Raw genomic sequence first — 22255 nt, forward strand, 5'->3', positions numbered from 1 at the left:
ACTGGACCTTGTGAGATGTGATGACTGTGGCGGGTCTGGGAGTTCTTACTTGGCAAAGGGGTGAGGGCGAGGTGCTGAGCAGGGAGTAAGGAAGGAGTTCCCAGCCTATTTGGCTGAGGAGGCAGGGGATTAGCTCAAGTTGGTGGAGTAGAAGGATGCGTGCTTATCTTCTCCTGTGAGAACACCAGCATCACAGCTAGCTGTTGAACAACTATCAACAGGAGGACTCTGGAACCCACCAAAAAAAGATACCCCACATCTAAGGACAAGGGAGAAGCTGCGACCAGACGGCAGGAGGGGTGCAATCACAATAAAACCAAATCCCATACCCACCGGGTGCCACTGCTGCTGCTGCTGCTGCTAAGTCGCTTCAGACGTGTCCGACTCTGTGCAACCCCATAGATGGCAGCCCACCAGGCTCTCCTGTCCCTGGGATTCTCCAGGCAAGAACATTGGAGTGGGTTGCCATTGCCTTCTCCAATGCAAGAAAGCGAAAAGTGAAAGTGAAGTCGCTCAGTCGTGTCTGACTCTTAGCGACCCCATGGCCTGCTGCCCACCAGGCTACTCTGTCCATGCGATTTTCCAGGCAAGAGTACTGCGTGGGCGACCCACAAACCAGAGAACAGTAATACCAAAGATTTTCTCCCACGGTTGTGAAGGCTCTAGGCCCCACATCAGGCTTCCCAGCCTGGGGATCTGGCAAAAGAACTGAGAATCTCCAGGGAATCTGCCTTTGAAGGCCAGTGGGATTTGACTATAGAGCTTCCACAGGACTGGATAAGGAGGCAAGCTTGGCGCTTGGAGGTGGGTCCAGGCCCCGGCTCTATCACGTGCCAGCTGTGTGACCTCAGATTGGTTACCAGTCCTCTCTGAACCTCTCAGCCCAGTATTTTTTGAGCATGCCCAGGGGAGGGAGTCCAGGGTGAGGCCACTGCAGAAGGCTGGCAGCTCCCCAGAGGCACTGCTCGCAGTGCTCAGTAATGGCAACCTCCAGCACTTTGGTTTCCCTATTAAAGCCTGACATCCCTGCATTTGTCTGACCCTGCCTCGGACATGACTGAAGCGACTTAGCAGCAGCAGCAGCAGCAGCCCTTGAAGCAGTTTGATCAAATGTATAGTTCGATATATGATCAATGATTGTAATAGTGTAACTCTAGAAGGCAATGGCAACCCACTCCAGTACTCTTGCCTGGAAAATCCCATGGGTAGAAGAGCCTGGTAGGCTGCAGTCCATGGGGTTGCTAAGAGTCAGGCACGACTGAGTGACTTCACTTTCACTTTTCACTTTCATGCATTGGAGAAGGAAATGGCAACCCACTCCAGTATTCTTGCCTGGAGAATCCCAGGGATGGGGGAGCCTCGTGGGCTTCCATCTATGGGGTCGCACAGAGCTGGACACGACTGAAGCGACTTAGCAGTGGCAGCAGCAGCCCTCCGGGGATTGACACTGACCCCAGACGTCACTGACATGTGACTGCTGCAGGGCTTACTTTAAGACCTTCTTTCTGATAACTCTGGGAGATGCAGTCCAGGACACCTCTGTATTTGTTTACATAAACCCCATCAGCTTGCAGTCGGCTCTTCATGACGTCCATAGGAGTTGCCGTTCCCCAAGAAATTGCTCCTGTAAAGAGAGAGACAAATAGCTATGAGGGGCTAGCTGGTCAGGGTCTGGAGGGGCGCTGGCTCCCTGCAGATTTCTGGAAGGAGCTCAGGGTCAGGACCTAGGAAACGGGTCCCTGATCCTCCCTCACCACATGCTGTGGGACTCTGCAGAAATTTTCTGTCTCCTCTAGGCCTTGGGTTTGTCTTCTGTAAAATGTGCCAGCAGCACCTCTCTTCATGGGACTGCTGTGAGGACAAATGAACTAACGCGTATGAAGCATTTAGCACAGAGACAGGTGAGTAGTTAGTGCTTCCTAAGCAGAAGCCTGTATTGACAGCTTTTATTGCAAGAAAAGGCCCAGTACCTTCCAAGCACACACAGGGGAGGGAGTTCAGGGTGAGGCCTGAGGCTGAAGGCTGGTAGCTCCCCAGAGGTACAATTTATTCTGAACACAGTTCAGTTCAGTCACTCAGTTGTGTCCGACTCTTTGCGACCCCATGAATCGCAGCACACCAGGCCTCCCTGTCCATCACCAACTCCCGGAGTTCTCCTAGACTCACATCCATTGAGTCAGTGATGTCATCCAGCCATCTCATCCTCTGTCATCCCCTTCTCCTTCTGCCCCCAATCCTTCCCAGCATCAGAGTCTTTTCCAATGAGTCAGTTCTCCACAGGAGGTGGCCAAAGTACTGGAGTTTCAGATTTAGCATCATTCCTTCCAAAGAAATCCCATGGCTGATCCTCTTCAGAATGGACTGGTTGGATCTCCTTGCAGTCCAAGGGACTCTCAAGAGTCTTCTCCAACACCACAGTTCAAAAGCATCAATTCTTCAGCGCTCAGCCTTCTTCACAGTCCAACTCTCACATCCATACATAACCACTGGAAAAACCATAGCCTTGACTAGACGGACCTTAGTTGGCAAAGTAACGTCTCTGCTTTTGAATATACTATCTAGGTTGGTCATAACTTCTTCCAAGGAGTAAGCGTCTTTTAATTTCATGGCTGCAATCACCATTTGCAGTGATTTTGGAGCCCAAAAAAGAAAGTCTGACACTGTTTTCACTGTTTCCCCATCTATTTCCCATGAAGTAATGGGACCAGATGCCATGATCTTCGTTTTCTGAATGTTGAGCTTTAAGTCAACTTTTTCACTCTCCACTTTCACTTTCATCAAGAGGCTTTTTAGTTCCTCTTCACTTTCTGCCATAAGGGTGGTGTCATCTGCATATCTGAGGTTATTGATATTTCTCCCAGCAATCTTGATTCCAGCTTGTGTTTCTTCCAGTCCAGCATTTCTCATGATGTACTCTGCATATACATTAAATAAGCAGGGTGACAATATACAGCCTTGGTGTACTCCTTTTCCTATTTGGAACCAGTCTGTTGTTCCATGTCCAGTTCTAACTGTTGCTTCCTGACCTGCACACAGATTTCTCAGGAGGCAGGTCAGGTGGTCCACAGAGACACTAAACAAACACTTGCAGATGGGCTGCTGGCCAGCTGAGGGATTGTAGAGAAGAGGGGAGGGGCAGGTCTTTAAAGAGCGCTTATCTTTTGCAGTGATGTGGAATCGAAGAAGCCTTAGGACCATGTGCCACTGAGTCTTCTTCATCGGATAAAGCTCAGGTGTCCTGGTTTGAGCACTTTTGTGACTTTAAAGGACTCCAAGAAAACAGCCCCAGGTTATTGTGTAAACACAGACATTGGAACATTCTTTGATGGGGAGACAAAAACAAACTGATGCCAAAGTCCAAGGCAGCTGGTTTGCAAAGTTTTGTAACTGGTGCCCAGCAGCTCCCAAATGAGGCCTTAGCCTGTCCCCAGCTCCCTGTCCGTCCTGGCCTCCTAGCCTTGGTCCTCTGGGAACCCTCTGGGCATCTCCCACCTCCTGCCAGGAAAAATAGGGCTGGTTTCCCTGGAGTCAGTCCAGGTGCTGCCCTGGCATACCCCTCTGTTCTCAGCCCGTGGGCTTGGGTATTACAAAAACAGGTTTGCCTGCCAGGCTACATGCACCTGTTCTCACCAGAAATGAGAGCAGTAGGGGCCTGCCTGCCCTCTCAGCCAACAGGCACTTACTGAGCACTTACTGGGAGCTGGCACAGGCCAGGCCTCAGACATGCAGGGGGATGGGGAACACTGGGGTCTGATGGCTAAGATGTAGGCTCTTTTATGTATTTCCTGTTTCAAGCACAGCTGGTTATGATGAGGAGGAGAAAGAATGACAATTTTCTTTCTTTCTTTTTTTAAAAAAATATTTATTTCACTGCACTGGATCTTAGTTGCAGCACACAGGATCTTTAGTTGCAGCGTCTGGTTCCCTGACTAGGGCTTGAACCCTGGGTCCCCTGCACTGGGAGTTCAGAGTCTTAGCCACTGGACCACCAGGGACGTCATGACAACTTTCTTCTCTCCAGTGGATCTTTCCTGTCAACATCAAACATACCAGGCTATCAGCCTTCTTAAGAAGCAATCCTCTCTTGACTTCCATTCCCCTCTCTGACTATAGCTGTGCTTCTCTCTTCCCCAGTACAGTGCAGTCAAATCCCTCAGAAGTGTTGTGAGTACTTGGGTTCTCCAATTTCTTTCGTCCCATTCTCTCTTGATCCCACTTCAATCAGGTTCTTACACCCTTCTCTTCATCCAAGTCTTGTCAAAGTCACTGGTGGCCTATGTGTTGCTAAATCCAAGCCCTGGGAATAGCAAGTGCAAAGATTTTGTGGTGGAGAGGGAGCCAGGCACGGTCAAGTTGCAGGAAATGGACCAGTGTGACTGACACTGAACTAAGCAAGGGGACGTGAGCAGAAAAGGAGTGCAGAAAGGTAACAAGCAGATTGCTGATGGCCTTGAAACCACTGCAAGGTCACTGACTTCCAGCTGAAGTGACACGGAGATGCAGCATGGGTTCTGAGGAGGGAGGTTAAATAACCAGTCCATGGTCACAAAGTGACTAAGTGTGGATTTGAACTTGGCTCTTTCTGACGGCAGTGTCCCCGCTATACTGTCTGCATTAGCTGTGTGTCTTTGGGTTGGTCACTCTGAACTTGAGTTTTCTCATCTGAAAAATGGGGAGAGTGATTCCTACCTTCTGGGGAGAATGAAATCCTCATGTTAGAAAGACTTGCAGGGTGCCAATATTTTTAAAAGGTGGACCATGATAACAGAATTTCTTTCCAAAGCTCAGCGCTACCTGACACAGAGTGAGTGCTCAAAATACACCTTCCAACTGAAAGCAGAAAGAGCACAAGTAGGGACTCAGAGAGAAGGTGCGGGGAGAAAGAGAGGGGCCATTCCCCATCCCTAGCCCTTCCTCCACCTGGCTAGGTTTGACCATGTGTATGTGCATGTAAGTGTGTGAGTGTGTGTGTGTGTGTGTGTGTGTGTGTGAGTACATGTGTGTGTTAAGTCGCTGTGGTCATGTCCGACTCTTTGCAACCCCATGGACTGTAGCCTGCCAGGCTCCTCTGTCCATGAGGATTCTCCAGGCAAGAATAGTGGAGTGGGTTGCCATGCTCTGCTCCGGGGGATCTTCCCAAGCCAGGGACTGAACCCAAGTCCCCTACATCCCCTACACTGCAGGTAGGTTCTTTATCACTGCGCCACCAAGGAGGCCCCAGGTCTGACCATTGCAGGTGCTTAACGAAGACCTGTTGGAAGAGTGGCTGGATAGCCCCACCCTTGCCCCACAGTCCCGCCGTGGTGGTCAGCACAGGTTCAGGGGTCACCCATGCTGCCCTTACCCGCCACTCCGCCTGCCAGCCACACAGCACAGGGGCTGGGGCCTGTGCAGGCCTCGGGCGTGATCCAGTCACTCAGGAACACGTAGGGGATGAAGTAGAGGCAGTAGCCTGGAACGTCCCTCAGCAGCATGGCGCTGGCTCCCCGGTACAGCCCCGCCAGGCCTTCTGTCCGCACGATGGTTGCAAAGCAGTGCACAGGCCCCTGGTAGGCTGGCTGTTCCCCAAGAGCTGCCACTCTGGGCTTCAAACCGAGGTTGGCTGCAAAGACAGAGCAAAAAGGTGGCAAGTGGCCCAAGGCAGGAGACTGGCCATCTCTGGCACTGAGGCAGCCCAGCCCAGCCCATTGAGAGTTCCCACTCACGTCACCAATTGATTTTTACCAAACCTTCTGCCTGTCTTGGCAGCTCACGTGGGGCTTCTGAAGTCCCAGTGTGGAGCCCTTGCCAGCATGTGCAGCCAGACTGGAGGCAGTCCCACCAGGTGATAAAACACCTGTTGCCTTAGAATGCCCAGGGGCTCTCTGTCAACCGTCACTATGGCATTCTGAGCAGATGTGACTGCACGATGTCTCAGAACAAATGTGCTGAGCCAGACCAAGCTCTGTCTTGAAGCACAGGCTGTAAAATCCAACACACTGTGTGGGTATGTGTGTGTGTGTGTCTACTTGTGCACAGCATGCTAAAAATCATATGAGATTTAAAACTAAACTGTCCTGGCTCCAAATCCTGGCCCTGCTTACCAACTTTCTGACCTTGGTAGGCACCTTCCAAGTCTTTGTTTCTTTACCTTTGAAAAGAGGACAAGCTCATACTGAAAGTTGCTAAGACAGTAGATCGTAAACACTCTCGCCACATACCCACACAAAATGCTAACTATGTGAAGTGGTGGATGTGCAGACTGACCTTATCTTGATATCATTTCACGACGCATATGTGCATCAAATCATCACACTGTGAATCCTAAACTTGTACAAGGCTATATGTCAACCATATCTCAATAAAGTTGGGAACCTATATTTTTTTTTAATAAAAATGAGAATAGGCTGTTGAGAGTATAAACAAGGTAATACCTACAAAGAACTCAGCATGGTGCTAGGAACATTGTAGGGGTGCAGTGGTCTCACCAGAGCATTACTGAGACCAGAAGACAGGCTGGAAGCCTGGACATGGTCTCACTGACTGACTCCAGCCCTGGCCAGGCAGTGCCCTGAAACAACTGTGGGCAGAACTATGCCATTGGCCCCTCAGAGTCCAGGACACAGAGTGCTGTCTCCTTCTCTGACCACTGGGGTCTCGGCTGGCAGATCACTGGTCTTGGTCTGGTTGTTACGTCAGTAGCGTCTTCTTAGGACATATGTAGACAGCAAGTAGTGGCTCTAATCCTTCCACCTGGCTCCTTTCATCTCCCTGTCTGATGCTCATCTACTCTGCTACAGACCCTTTGGCATAGCTTTGACTCATGGCCGGAGAGACCTCCCAGTCCCAGGGCAGATAAAGCAGATCATGTTCTCAACTTTCCCTTCTTGGAGAACTAAGGTGACATGACCAGGACAGAAACAGAATGGAGCTTGCTTGTGACCACAGGCCCATTTTGTCACCTGAGTTCAATTCCCCAGAAGCACCAGCTCATTTGGGTTTTTACAGTATGCTGGCTAAGAGACAGATCATTTTCATTACACAGGTGAACTTCCAAGCCCCCTAAATAGCCCCATCTTTATCAGATGAAGGTCAGGAAAGAATATTCAGCTTCATGATGCCACAGTCCAAAGGGGAAATTTAGGAGTTAAGTACAACTTGTCCTTTTCACTTATCCTGGATGTAGACAAGGTCAAGGGGGAGGTTTCTATTTGCCTGGAAATTTTCCTTTAACAAACTAGTCCTGTATTTTCTTTCCGTATTGGGGGAAGAGAGGGATAATGGCCATGTGCGTTAGGCCAACTGCAGGAGGCTGAGTCCCATTCTCTTTTACAAGGGAGCCCTCAGGGAGTGAGCAGGTGTAGCGGCCACATTTAGGGGCACAGGGCACTCTGAGCTCAGGGCAAGGTCAGACACTGCAGTCTTTGAGAGCACTCTGAGAGATCACTGAACACTCCTTTCTTTCCCAAAGCCACTAGGATACCACCAGGGTCATCCTGGAAAAATTTGGCATTAAACCACATAGATGTAATTGTCCCAACATATAAACTTTGCCTGGGCCATGCTCACATGGAAGTACCAGTGATTTGTCCCTAAAGTCAAAGTTTCCATGAATCAACTATGAGTACGATGTAGAGCTCAAAAGCTACTTACTGAAGGAGAGCTCCTGTTAACATTCTGCTTGTTTGGAGGTATAGATGTTGGGGAAAAAAAAAAAAAAAAAACACCTGTCCAACCACCAACTGGCTTTGTCAACAAAAAATCTGCCCTTTTTCTCCTTTTCTTTTCAGGATAAGCAATAAGGAAATTCTCTCACATTCTTCTAGGATTATAACATAAGCAATCTAGCTTTAATTGCTTGAAAATGATCCATTTACAACTATTACATCAATATAATTATAATGCTGACCTGGAACATCAACACGAGTCTAAGCTGGTTGTCAGGGCCTTCTGGACACAAGGTGATACTGTGAAGCCCTCAACTCCTTGCAGCTCATCCCTGACATTTGTAAATAAATTTTTTACTTGGAAATAATTTCAAATTCGAAAAAAAAAGCACACACAAAAAAAGAGAAAATTTTACCCAGAACACATTTACCCCTGCACCTATTTTTAACATTTTGCCTTATTTGTTTTATGGTTTGTGTGTCCTCTCCTCCCCTCCCTGTCCATACCCCCCTCCACTCCTCACTCAAACATGGGTGTGCAATTAAACTGAACAGATGCCTTTGTCCCAATTCCTAAACCTTGCCTGGTTCAGCTCCAGGTAACAGTGACCCGACCTGGAGTCAAGGTTTTCATCAGTCAGTTGTGGGTACGATGTGACTTTCAGGAGTTACTGATAGAATGAGAGAGTCTGATAAAATTGGAAAAACATTTGGCCAAAGAGAGCCAACCTTGTCATCAAGACCCAACCCAGCACCAAATCTGCACTTTCTTTCTTTTTCTCCCAAAATAAGCAATAAGGAAATTTTTTGGCCCATACATACAATACACAATTTTATTCTCTGAGCCATTTCAGGGTGAGTTACATACAAAATAGCCCTTTACCCTTAAATTCTTCAGTCTGTGATTCCTAAGAATCAGGACGCCATCCTACACGCGGTAGGAAAGGAGCCAGGTTCATAATCCACACGGACAAGCCTTGTCTAACGTACTGCCCGTGCTCACGCTCTCGGAGGTCTCACGTTGGCCTTTAGCGTGTTTCTCCCCCACCCTCATGACAGAATCCAGTCCATCAGGTATTATATTTCGTTATCATGTCTGCGTAGCTTCCTTTCATCTGGAGCATCTCCACAGCCTTGCTTTGTTTTTTCTTTATGATGACAATGACATTTTTAAGAGTACACCACCCCCCCTTCTTGTTAACAGAACTTTCCTTATCTGAGGTTTGTTTGATGTGTCCTTGTTATTACACTGAGATGACGCATGCCTGGCTGGACTTCTTCCCCATTCTCCAGTCTCACCTCTTTTCCCATGGAGACCAATCAACCTCAAGATCCCCTCGTCTTCTCTGGCCTCCTCTACTTGTTTTCATTAGTCTGTTTTTTCAACCAAGGTGTAATTTACATCCCATAAAAGGTGCAGCTTGTAAGTGCACACAGTTGGTGAGTTTTGACCATGACGTGCACCAGATACCACATCCTACTGAGAAAATGACATGCCTGAAGGAAGCCATTCTGGTCACTCAGGCAGAGCAAAACTCTGAAGGCTCCCTAGCCTCTCCTGCTTTTCAAGGTAAAAGGATTCTGTGATGTCAACGTGTCACCTGATGAAAAGCACATCTCTTCCAGGCGATAGTTGTTACCGGCCCACCTACTTTAGTGGTAGTGGTATGGACAATTCACACAGGACCATGAGGCAGAAGACAGCAGGCATTCTGATCAGTTGCTCAAACCACAAGATGCTCCATGGCTCAGCTGGGGAAGGTGTTGCCAGGGAGTCCTGGCAGCCAGACTTAGAAAAGCTCTGAGTCGGAGCCTCTGGTAACTCTAACTCTGGACCAGTTTTAGTCTGGGTAAAACAAATTTTGGTGACCCTTAAAAACTGACTTGGGAGGTTGCTGGCAAGCAGCTCTCAGAAATATACACAACTGATACACGTGAATTTGTACGTCTTTGTGCAAGGAACCAAGGAAGGAGGTGGGTACTTTGCTCACACTAAACCTCCCCTCAGCCTGTTGTTCAGGAACCTCCATGGCCTGGGCTTGGGGGTGCACACATGCCCGTGAAGGGATTCACATTAGGTATATTTCCTTCTAGGGTGAAATGTATTTAGTTTCCCTCATGAGAACTTTTTGTTCTGAAGTAAGGATAAGATGATGAATCAAATTTTTATTATTTCCTACCCTGAATGCTTTGCTATTTGCTTTGCTATTGAGGCCATTTTTTACTGTCCTCTTTAAACTAAGAGCCTTTTACTAAAATAGGTGCAGTAAATAACACTCAAGATGTCTGTGGTTTTCTTTGTTTTCCTAAATTCATTTAGGATCAACTCAAGCCCACAAGACAGGCAGGATGTTCAAAGTCAGTAATATCAGCCCCAACTCTGCTCCTCACCTTCACCTAAGAGCACAGGAAGCCTCCACAGTTCTAAAAGGACCCCTCCTCCAGGCTCCCCTGCGTTGTTCGGCCCAGTCCCCTCCTCACTCCTTGGACCACACGCTGGGCCACGTGGCTCACTGCTCAGCAGCAGCATCGCTCCTTGGACCACACGCTGTGGCCATCTGGCCCCACTGCTCAGCAGCAGCATCTGGCACCTGGCTTGCTGGCTCCTGCCTGGGCCAGGAGGCCCCTCTGATGGCAGGCGCCTCTTCAGAGAGCTTTGCAGGAGATGGGGGTGTCCGGGTTTAGCCAGTCCTCACAGGTACCCACACAGTCACTCCTTGGGGGAATCCTCCTACCTCAGAGAGGCTACACTGGCCCAACTACAGGCTGAGGTCCCTGCAGATCTGCCTCTGGCGCCCCTCTTCTGAGAACCCAGGGACCTGCTGCAGCATCCCACGGTACCCTTACCAGACACAAACACAAACACTTTTAACTCTTTCCTTCCTCAGGCAATGCTGTTCAGGTGTCTTCAGTGGGTCATGGCCTTGCAGACAGGAAAGTCAGGTGAAGCACAGTAACTAATCACAGATCCACCTGAAGTAAGGAGAGCCCAGGCCTCAGGGACACAAAGGACTGACCACTCCCTGGAAGGGAGAGCACCGCCAGACCTCCTCTGTTTGTCGGTGGGGGTTGGAGGTGGACACAACATCATTTCTGAAAACATCAGTTTCTCCAGAAAATCCTTAGCAAGTCAGCCACCCACAGATGAGGCCCTGCTGGTCCCCAGTCAGCAATGTGCAGGCTCACCAAGTGTTCTGTGCTCAAATACCCCTGGGCCAGCAGGCTCTCAAGTGCAAGGGGGGAGCACGGGGTTACTTCAAGGGACCCACCAATCCACAAGCCTTGAAGGCTGATAGAATTCCTCAAATATCTCATATACATGTCTGACCATTTTTCTCATATAGGTGCTGACCATTCTTCTCATGTAGGTGCTATTGTGGGAACTCAATAAATATTACTTAAATACACTGATAATCCACAGTAGTTTCTTATCATATATGTTTTCTTAATCATGGACAAAAGGTAAAGCCACTGTTCTATGGATTGGACTCCATTTCGTATATTTAAAAAGTACTCGTAGGGACTTTCCTGGTGGTCCAGTGGTTAAGAATCCACCTTCCAGGACTTGGTTCAATCCCTGGTCTGGGAAAACAAGACACAACATGACTATGGGCAGCTAAGCCTGAGTTCCACACCAACCAAGCCAGAGGGCTGAAACTAAGGCCCAACATGGCCAAATAAGATAGAAAATTTTTTTAAAGGTACTCATAGAAAAACCAGGACCCCTAGAGCCTGCCAAGGCTGCACCCTATCATGGCCTGTTTTGGTGGCTTCTGTTCTTAGAGCACACGGTTTCCCCCTAACTGGCTCAGTGAGTTTTCTGGTATTGGAACCACACACTGTGATGTGTCCCAGGCCCTGTGACCCTGTGCCTGACACTGTGGGCTGTATGTGCCTCAGCACCATTCAGAGAACACTTGAGCATCTGATTAGCAGCTCTAGCAGCGGGGCCTCCCAGAGCCTCACCCCCCATGTTGGACGTTCCTCCAAGCCCAGCCCTGTCTGATCCTTGTGCCAGAAACTAAAAGACACTTCCAAATCATGGTATAAGCTTCCACACTGGTCTAAGATGCTGTGGAAGCAGCCAGTACTAGGGATGGACATCCTCCAATAGACAGACTGGGTATAACCTCTGTGGTTTGCATTTGAACAGGCTGGGGAACCCTGGGTTCACCTCCCCAGGATATTACTGATGGGAAGCTCTGGCCTGGTCCCTATTTGTAGAGGGTATGAAGGTCCAGGGAAATCGCAGAAATGGTTTCACCCCGTTTTGTCATCAGACAGCCTTCCAGACTCAAATGGGCTTTGTGTTCAGATGAGTGGCTGATGATCACCCCTCGGCTGGCACTCCCCACTGCTGTAGAGGAGCAGCTGGAGTTTGCTCTGGTGCTCAGTTGCTATTTTCTGTACAACCTAGTGCAAAAGACTCCCCCAACACTAGCCTTCAGTCTCCTTGTCATATACAAAAGGGGAAGAATAAGAGGCCTCTCCATATCCTCACTGGGCTTTTGTGAAAATTAACTGAGAATGCACTTTGGCAAGCACAGTTTACCAAAATGTGTGTTGTACAAATGTATTTTACTTGAGGCAAATAGTTATCACTCTTGTCTTTATTAACTTGTCCTCATGTAATTTCAGATTCCAGAAGAGCCAGACCTGCCAGTCTCAGGCAGCTGTGCCCTGCCGTGACCTGCCATGACCTGCCAAGCCTCCTGTGGAAGACTGTGGAAACCCACACACTACTGAGAGCTACCAACACCAGTGTCAAGTATAGAGACCAAGACAGTATTTGCCCTTGTCAATTGACTGAAAGAACAGATGGGTGTGTTCCCATTTACTGTATGCAACTTGTACAATGGTGTGTCATGTTGTGTACATCATCATTAATTGTGGAAAGCTATGTGAGACCACAGCTTGAAAAAGATTCAAACTGTCCAGAACTCAAGGGTGCCTCTTGAGCTGCATGGCTATATGCCTGGCCTCTTCACAAAACGCCTCCCTCCACTTTTGGGCTGCCATTGCTCCAGCCCTCACTTCCTGTTGGCATACAGCCTACTTGAGAAGAAGGCCCCAACTGTGGTTTCTGTGCCACTTGTCACATTCCAAGAATTCCTGCCTTCCCATAGGCTTCCTTCTTTAGAAACTGATGGAGCAACATATATCTCTTTACAGAGCTTAGCATCAATCATTCCTGCCCTGAACTGGGAAATTCTTAGAAAGTATCAGATGGCTAACCTGCCTAGAGACAAATATGCTTCTGAGCAGCCACACATCTTTATGAGAGCAATAAAACTATGTTGCCAAAGAGACAAACTGATGTAGTCAGGGCCTCTGAGGCACAGTTACTGCCCTTTTCCCAGTCAGACATTTCTGAAGGTCCAGGGAAATCGCAGAAATTGTTTCACCCCGTTTTGTCATCAGACAGCCTTCCAGACTCAAATGGGCTTTGTGTTCAGATGAGTGGCTGATGATCACCCCTCGGCTGGCACTCCCCACTGCTGCCATCCAACCCAGCCCTTGTCAGCGTGTCCTCTCCTCGAGGAGGACCCTCTCCTCCTCGAATCCTGGCTAAACTCTCTATCTACCCTTCATCCCATCAGATTATATTAAATATGGTAGGGTCAGGCTCCCTCAACTTCCTTCCTCTTGCCTCAAAACTCTCTCTCAATTATCTCTGTCCTTCTTCTCTCCCGATTTGGAAGAGAAAGTCTTTTTCTTTGGTCTCCATTCACTGTGACCCTGGCTTCAGCAGCTCCCCCCTCTTCCCTCTCCTCCCCATGATGGTGACAGTAGTCTCTCAGGACTGTGCTTCCAGGGTGTGGAACTGCACGGAAACGTCACTTAAACCCAGCGTCCGTTTCCCACCCACCAGATAGAGACTGACAGTGCCTATCTCACAGAGTTGCTGCGGTGACTGAATCTCAGGGTGTGTGTTAGCACAGAGCACACGGTCAGGCACGGCACTTGTCAGCTACAGCTGTGAGCGGCAGTACAGCTCCTTCTCAAGCCCCTTGACGAGTTTTTCTCATTGCCAGTCCCCTCTGTTTTAGCAGCTCGCCGTGGCATTCGCATCTAATGTCACGACTGCAGCTGTCACTGTGACGTCTGTCACATTCCTGTCTAGACCTCCTGCCCTAGCATTTCAGCTGGAGTTCCCCCCTCCCCAGCAACAGGAACCAAGGCAGGTCTCCACATTCTCACTTGAGACTGCCTCTGCAGCCGGGATGCAAACCATCAAGCACAAGGATGAGCGTGCGTGCTGACCCACTCCCACCAAGCTCTGTCTCGCAGGCTTCATCTGCTGTTTCATTCCCTGTGCAGGTGGTACCACCTCCCTCATCGCTACCCAGCTTTGAAATCCTGGGTCATTTTCGACACTCTCTTCTCTCCTTATTGGCCTGTTGGTTCTGCATTATCGATGCCTCTCTGAGTTACTGCTCCCCTATGTTCCCAAAGTCCATGGCCCTGAGACAGGTGTTCCCAGCCTCTCGCCTGGTCTGTGGCAGCAGCTTCCTTACCTCTACCATTCCCACCCCTTCCATTCCTCTGAAAGTCAGGTTCATCACTTCCTGCCACACAGCTTTGCTCAGGTCATGCTGGTGTCCAAGACACCCCATTGCCTGCAGAATAGCACAGAAACCCATACTCAGCTAATAATCCAAGCTCTTCATACCTGACCCTTCATCTTCCACCCCTCCCCACTCATCCCCACACAGACCTGCCCTTCCTGCCCCTGACTCCTTCCCTCCATCGGGTCCTCAGTCTGAAACACCTCCCCCTCCCCACCTCCAATTCCTAGCCAGTATTCAAGCACCCAATTGACAGCCACTTCCTCTCTGGAGCCTTCCTGGTATGCAGAGCCAGATTCTGAGGTTCCAGAGTCTTCCACTGGCCTTTCTCGCTCCAGTGCACATTTGATTCCCCACCAGACTGAGGGCTCCATGAACACAGGGGCTGTGTGCGTCTGATGCCTGATGTACCCACTCAGCTTGGCTCATTGCAGAGGCTGGGAAAATGCTAGTGAATGAATGAATGGAAGGGTGGATTAAGCAGGCATAACACTCAGCCCTTTGCCTCCAGCTGGGCCTGGTGAAATCACTGCAAAGGTCAGCACAGAGTTAATGCTGAGTCTTCCTCCAGTCCCCCAAACCCTGGCCTCCTGTGGTGTTAAGGGCTTTGTGATCTGCACATTAATTAGGTTCTTAATGAAAACACAGACCTGAAAGCTCCCAGATGGGGGAAGAGTGAGTGTCACTGGCCACTGGGCTCTAGGCTGTGACTTGGCCCAGGTAGAAGAACTGCTGGCCCTGGACCTCAGCCCCGAATTCCAGCACGGGCCCAGCAGGGCGCCTAGTGCAGCTCATGCCTGTGGGAATGGCAGCTTGAAAACAGCACCTTCACAGGCACCTTACTGTCAAGGCCAGATCTGAAAGAGTTCAGGCCAAGTGACAGAGACCCCGGGGAGAAAACCTCCGCGAAGCTGGGAGTTTTCATGAGGATAACTGCCATCCAGCATGTGCTGGTAGGCAGTGCCAATGGACATTCCCTTTAAACTTCAGCAAATGCTGACAGCATTTGGTAAAACCCCTCTACATAACAAATTTCACAACATGTACCAAGAATCCTAAAAATGACCATACTCTTTGACCTACTCATGAATCAAAGAGCCCACACATTTAGGGAAATGACTGTAAATGAAGGCAACTCTTTATGGACAAATTTGCTGATCACATCACTATTTTTAAAAGAGGAAAAACTGTAAACAACCTAAATTTACATTAGTAGGAAGACTTCTAAATAATAAGTTTAACTGTATTGCTAACATTTATCTCATGTTTTCAGTGTATCAGACATTGTGTTCAGATCTTCATGTGTTATGCATGATTCTATCCCATCCCAGTTATGAACGAGCTACTCTTGTTATTCCTGTATTGCAGATGAGTAAACTGAGGCTTGCGCTTCCCAGGTGGCACTAGTAGTAAAAAACAAACAAATAAAAAACCCACCTGCCAAAGCAGGAGACTTAAAGATGCTGGTTTGATCCCTGGATAGGGAAGATCTCCTGGAGTAGGAAATGGCAACCCACGCAACATTCATGCCTAGAGAATCCCATGGACAGAGGAGCCTGGCGGGCTACAGTCCATAGGATTGCAAAGAGTTTGACACTACTGAAGCGACTTAGCACAGCACTCAAACTGAGGCTTCTTGACGATCGGTGAAGGTAATAGAAGCAGGTATCTAACCCCAGAAACTGAATTCTTTCCATGCTATACCATCCCTCTCAAAATACGTGTGTGTATTTTATGGACTACTGTACATCTGTTTTGAATATTATCCATTTATTTTCATTTTATCATGTTATTTTAGTAACATGGAAAATGTTCGTTACACTGTTAACAACAGGATATGAAACTGTCTAGATAACATGAGTAAAACCTTTTAAAACATTTCATCTATGCACACTGAACAGGAAGAAGAAATACACCAATGTATTAATGGTGACTGTACTTGGTTGGATGGCTAATCTTTCAGACATTCAGACAATCAGGATGAACTCAATGGCTTTATATCTGCATGTCTCCAACCAGATGAGCGGGGTTCTCACCTCAGCATGGCCTGCATTCCGCCTGACATCTGCCCCCAAACAGGGAAGCCAGAGGCCTCTGGCCCCTGCCTTCAGTATGGAGCATGGTCTCTCACAGACCCCCATTGTCACCACCCAGGAAGTGGACTGGCAATTCTGGGGTAAAGCCGCAAGCCATGAGCAATACCACAAGCCCCGCACAAGGCAGCCTAAATGTATGCATCTCAGCACAGTTGTCAGGGAGAGTGGGCCTGACTCAGAGCAGAGACCACAAGCTGGAGGCTAACCACAGCCCACACTGTCTAGTCCACACAATGGTCTGGGATGCATGGCGTTATGTTGGTTTGCATTTGACTTTGGTTTTGATTGAACTATCTGACAATTTCCAATTAAAAGATCCTGGGAAAATCTAGCTCTCTGTTTTCTTTTAAAAAGCAAAAGATCCAGGCTGTGTGGCAATAGTCGGCTGGAGCAGAGTCGAAGCCACCCCCTTAGAGAGGATTTGGGCAACTTGCAACTATTCCCATCACTCCCCATTGCCTCCCAGGCACCAAGGCTGAATGACTGCATTTCTAATATGAGAGTGACATGGAAAGTAAGTATGTTTTGTTTTTCTATAAGAAGGGGGGAAATGAAGCACAGGCTCAGAGGGCTGCAGGTGTTCAAACGATGGAAAAGAGTGCACCCTCCAGGCACCAGTGCTCACGGATGCTTCCTGCCTGGGCCCAGCGAGTCTACCCCCTACCTTTGGCCTAGAGGGTTTCTGAGGAACAAGTGAAAGAAAAACCACATCCTTCCTCTACTTCTGGAGGGATTCTGGGCAGAAAGAACTGCCTGGTGACCCATCACCTGCCTCCCCATCTTTATCCCCAGTAGTTGATCCTGCCCGGCACCCATAGTCACCAAAGCCCCCTCTCTCGAGCATCTGAGGGGACGAGGGAGGTAAGGAAGAGAAGAGCAGCCCAAAGCCAGAGAATTCAGACCCATCCCTTGGAGCCCACGGGCTGTGCCCCCTACTTGAACAATGTCATTTTAGAGTCAAGTTCCCACTTCCCTTCCCTCCCTCAAAGTTTGCAACTGGTTTGTACATGATGATTCTGTGCAAAGGCCCAGATGTTACCAAAGTCGCTGCAGCCTCAGCTTCTACAAAACTCTGGGGGCAGAAGCAGAAACAGCATCAGTGGTCCTGAGTCAGCTGCCTGGGCCCTCATCTCAGCTTCACCCCCAACTAGGGCAGGGACCTCGGGCAGGCAGTGGAATCTCCCTGTGCCTCTGTCTCCCCTTTGTAAATGTCCAGGAACCAGGTTTTTGTGAATATTAAACACACTGAGCTCTTCACACAGTGCCTGCCACATAGTAAGCCCGAGTAAACACTGGCTCCTTGTCCCCACAACCAGGAGTGTTCTGGCTTAGTCCAGATTGGAGGTTCTAGGGCACAGCTGAGGGGAACCCTCCAGCCTTGGTTTCTACCTTCTCTCCACACACTCAGGTCAACTCCTTTGCGTTCGCACTGTCAGATAAGCCCGTGGGACCAGGTGCCGATGACTTCAAGCTTAGAAGGGCTGAGAAAAGTTTTTCTGTGTGCAGGGCCTCCCCTGGTCTAAGAGCCTTCCCTGAGTTCCCTAAAGGCTAGCTTCCTGGCACCCTGGGAAGGATAGAACAAGTGCATTTTCATTTTCTGTTGCTGCCTCAAGGGGTTTGCTTCAGAACCGGTTTCCTTCTGGTACCGCAGATAAACTTACAACCTGGGCCACGGTCCCATCCATGCAGGAGTAGGATGAGATGCTGGGGAGGAATAAGGAGAGCGCACGCCCCCACGTCCTCCCTGCTCAGAGGACTTATCCAGCTAACAAGGGCTCCACAAGAGTCCTGACGTCCCAGATGGCAGTTCTAGGGAGTTCTGCCCCAGGCCCCCAGGGCCCAGGTGAGCAGGCACAGGTGGCCCTCAGTGTGGCCTTGACCAGGTGCCCAGTCCTGACCTCCAGGCCCTCTTTCGACTCCTCCCACCACCTTCGCCAAAGCCCTTCCTGACCCCCAGCCTGACTGAGAGCCCCTCCCACTCTCCCCCACCCTATCTGGAGCGGCTCAATGCCTGTCTGCCCATTTGCTGGACGGAGAGCTGCAAGAGGAACAAGACAGAGTCTTCTGTCCACCACTATGGCCTCAGCACTTAGCCATAGGCCTGGCACACAGCAGGTGCATAACTATTGTGTATTGGGTAAATGAACCTCACACTGTCGGGTGGATGTTAAATGGGGCCATGCATAAACAGCACTTAACACAGTGTCAGGACACGATGAGCACTTAGCAGCTTTGGCAGCTGCTAACGGAGGCTGCTCCGCTCCCTAAAAGTCAGGCTCCTGCACACCCAGGGGTGGGGCCTTTCTTGGGTCTGGCTATTCTGGAGCTGCTCCCATCCTTCCTCTAGTTTCGAAGGCTTCTAGTCTGGCCTCAGGATACCTGTAGCTCAGGCCTTAGCCTGCTAAGTCAGCCCCAATTCTAGAACCCTCTTCAGGGAAAGTGTAGGTGGGCGAGGGAAGAACAAAGGATGAAACCCAACACTGTCAAGGAAGTTCACCGATGAACTTGTCTGCGAATGTCCCGGCATGCTGTGTCCCAGCACTCTCCCTGGGTGTCCAGGCTGGCTGGGGGCCCTCACAGATATGCATGCACACCTGCCCCGCTCTCCTCCCCTTCCCGGGATGAGGCACCTTGGTTGTGAAGCGGGCGGGGCTGCCCCCATGAACCGAGGAGCCCCAGCACTGACACTCATCCGACATGTGGGCCCCGAAGAGCTCCAAGGCTTATGGAGAGAGACCTACTCTGCACCCTAGACCAACACAACTTTGCGAGAGTAGACAGGAGAGCACAAAAAACCAGCCTGGGGGTCAGGACTCCTGTGCTCTAGGCCTGTTCACAATGCCCCTTCATTTCTCTACATCTTTGCTTCTGCCTCTGACAAGGACCAGATCAGTGAACTGCGAACTCTTCTCAGAGGTGCAACCCTTTGGTCAAACTGAACGGTACCAAGACATGACTCCGCGTAGGTAGGTGGGGGTGAGGTGCATCTCCTCAGTGGCCTCCAGCGGGCGTGCTCTGTGACTCTCTGGGGGAACCATCCCAGTGTTGCCCTGCATTTCCCTGCACGCTCACAGTGACCATGGGCCCTGGGGCACTGAGCAGCTGTGACTCCTATTCTTGGGGTGGGAGGGGCCCTTGTGAGGAGCATCAGCACCATGCTTGGAGTCTGTGAAGACCTGCCCTGGACACCTGCCCAGCTGAGCAGGGAGGGCAGGTGAATCAGGGAGCCTGGGTAACAGTCGGGGGAGGAGAGGCACTGTCCCAGGATGCTCCTGAGTGACCTTTTGGGGCTTCAGCCATGTGTCAGCACAGCTGACTCCCCACCCAGCCTCTGAGGGCAGAGGGCTCACATGGAGGCCACTTAGAAGGTGGCCAAGCAGAGGGGTCTTATCCACAACATCTGTCAGGTATATAGCTGAGGTCACAGGAAGGACCAAGATGCAATCCTTCCATCATACAGATAAGGAGACTGAGTCCCAGAAAGGGATGGTATCTTCCCTGAGGAGGCAGACTAAAATGAGAGCCAAGGACCAGACTCCAAGGTATTGGAATTTGTCTAAGAGCCCCCAGCTCGTCCTTTCTCTACAGCCGGCCCTCTCTGTCCACACAGCAAGTGCCTTCTCATTCTTTCCAACCTCCTTTATCAAAACTGGTCCCAGGAGAAGAGGCAGGCACCTCTTTACAGCAGGGAGGAGATGTCAGCTCCAGCTCACCAAGGGGCAGAGTAGCTAGCTACACAGCAGATAAGAAATGAAACTCTAATGGAACATTGATGGCAAGGTGAGGGGTACCCACTTCATGAACCAGCAGCCAATCCAGCTCAAGGCCTCCTGGCTGCACTCCTTGGTGTGAGGGGCAGGTGTGGTTCTGAGACCCGGACAGTCACACAGGGCCCCTCACTTGACTCAATGCTTTACTCTTGCCCTTTTAAAATTCTTACTAATTTGTAATTAAGAGATCATTTTCGTTTCACGCCAGGGGCTACAAACTATAAAGCTGGTGCTGACTGGCCAGTCATGAATTGTGTGTCCTTGAATAAGTATCTCAACCTCTGGGAGCCTCAGTTTTCCCATCTGCAAAATGGAAACAATCACAGCGCCTGCCTCAGGAAATTGTTCTGAAGATTAATTAAGAGAACACATGTGGGGCTCTTCACAAACGTCTGGTACATAGTAAACCCTTGACTAATGAGAGTTACTGCTATCAATAAAAATAATTTGACATAGCTGCCCTGCTCCATAAAAAGGATATTAACCAAATCCCAGAGCTAGGAAGCCACGAGAGGGTCACAGGTGCCCACACACCAGGCCGCCTCCCCGGCCTCTTACCTTCCTGAAATGGCTCTGTTTGCATCTGCAGCCGGATCTTGATGAGGTCCACGGGCGCACCCAGCCCGACAGAGACCACGCCGGCCACCATGCTGGCCAGAAGCAGGTCAGACAGCACGTGGGGTGGGCCAGCCTCAGGCTCTCGGCACCGGTGGTGGCTGAGGAACCTCTGTGTGTTGCTGAAGACCCCAAACACCACTGAGTTGTAGACGGCGATGCTGGCAAGGGGGAAGGACATGCCCTTGAAGAAGCCAAACACCTGTGAGGAGACCCAGGAGGAGGACGCATGAGGGCCTGTGCCACCCCTGGCACAGACTTTGCCTTCCTGGAGCCCACAGCCTGGTGGGGGAGACACCACAGGAAAAGCAAGCCAGTATGCCGGTGAAAAGAATAAGTGGGCGCTGATGTGAAAGGAGAAACAGGGGAGCAAGAGAGCATCCTTGCCCTGAGGAGGAACTGGCTTCTGCATGAAGCTGTTTCTTGAGCCATGGTGTGCTGGGCCTGGGACCTGCATTTGTCACCAGAGTGGCAGTGTTCCTGGGCTGTGGCCGAGGGCAGCCCATGGAGGCCCAGTGAGCTTGCCAAGCACCACATGCTCCCTGCTCATGCACCACTCCAACAAAAGCATTCTCTGGGCACGTGCCAGGCCCTGCAGGACAAGAAGAAAGAAGCACTTTCCGCGGGCACTGAGCTCACAATCTGGAGGCGGGGCAAGAAGGGACCCAGGCAGACAGACTGACAGGCAAGTAAAATATAGTGCGCTAAGTCTGTAGTGGTGGGGTGTGAAGGGTCCCACAGCACCCCCAGGGGCACCTGGGCCAGCAGGGAGCTGGGTGCCCCCAAGCATGTGCTTCTGTTGGGACAGAGCCAGAGGGAGAATCCCCAAATGAACAGCACGAAAGGCTTCTGTCTGCACATACTGCATTCTAAGCAGACACCACAGATGTGCCACTGAGCCTGGAAAATCCCAGAGGCCCTTGGAGGAGTCGGGGCACATCCAGGGCACCAAAGGTGAAAAAGCACTGGGAAGCCATTGTACAAACTCCAGGCTGTACTCAAGCTGGTTCAGCCTGACCTGCATGCCTGCACCCTGTTTACAAGAGCCTGGACACCACCTCACACAAGCGTCCACACACGCATGTGCATGCAAACACACATGCGTGCACTCACCATACTCCAGACTCCGCCTCTCCGATAACTTGGGACATCGCTTAGCTTTGAACCACCGTGTCTTAGAGGAACGCCAACAGTCCCCACAGAAACCCCAGGGCACATGTCCCAAAAAGGAGAATGAACAGCTGCCATTCAGAGGATGGAGGCGTAGGACAACATTACACCGGAACAGCTAGTGCTGGGTTTGCAGGGCTCACCCTGAGCAGACCATCCAGAGAATCAGAACAACACGCAGACACAAGACACACTTCAACCAAGAAGAAACTCCAGGCACGAGCAGGAGCCTCCTGAGCTCCAGGCCACTTCCCAGGAGGCAGCCTGGTGGGGACAGAGGCCAATAAGGGGGTCATGTTCCCAGTGACTCAAGGAAAAGCCCAGTGCTGCCACAGGCTTACACCTATTTCCTTTTTTAAAATTAATTTTTATTGGAGTGTAACTGGTTT

General features: G+C 50.2%; 1 protein-coding gene across 1 annotated transcript in view; it reads right to left on the reverse strand.

Moving 5' to 3' along the window:
• The window catches only part of SLC25A48 (solute carrier family 25 member 48), a 45761-nt gene that overhangs the window by 14306 nt on the left and 9200 nt on the right, over positions 1-22255 (reverse strand). Inside the window, exons 4-6 of the mRNA XM_018050349.1 lie at positions 20640-20898; positions 5345-5602; positions 1491-1624 (exon numbers count right to left, since the gene is read on the reverse strand). Coding sequence (XP_017905838.1) covers positions 1491-1624; positions 5345-5602; positions 20640-20898 — 651 coding nt within the window. The remainder of the gene's footprint in view (positions 1-1490; positions 1625-5344; positions 5603-20639; positions 20899-22255) is intronic.

This window comes from Capra hircus, chromosome 7 (genome assembly GCF_001704415.2).
Source record: "Capra hircus breed San Clemente chromosome 7, ASM170441v1, whole genome shotgun sequence".
Taxonomy (NCBI): Eukaryota; Metazoa; Chordata; class Mammalia; order Artiodactyla; family Bovidae; genus Capra; species Capra hircus.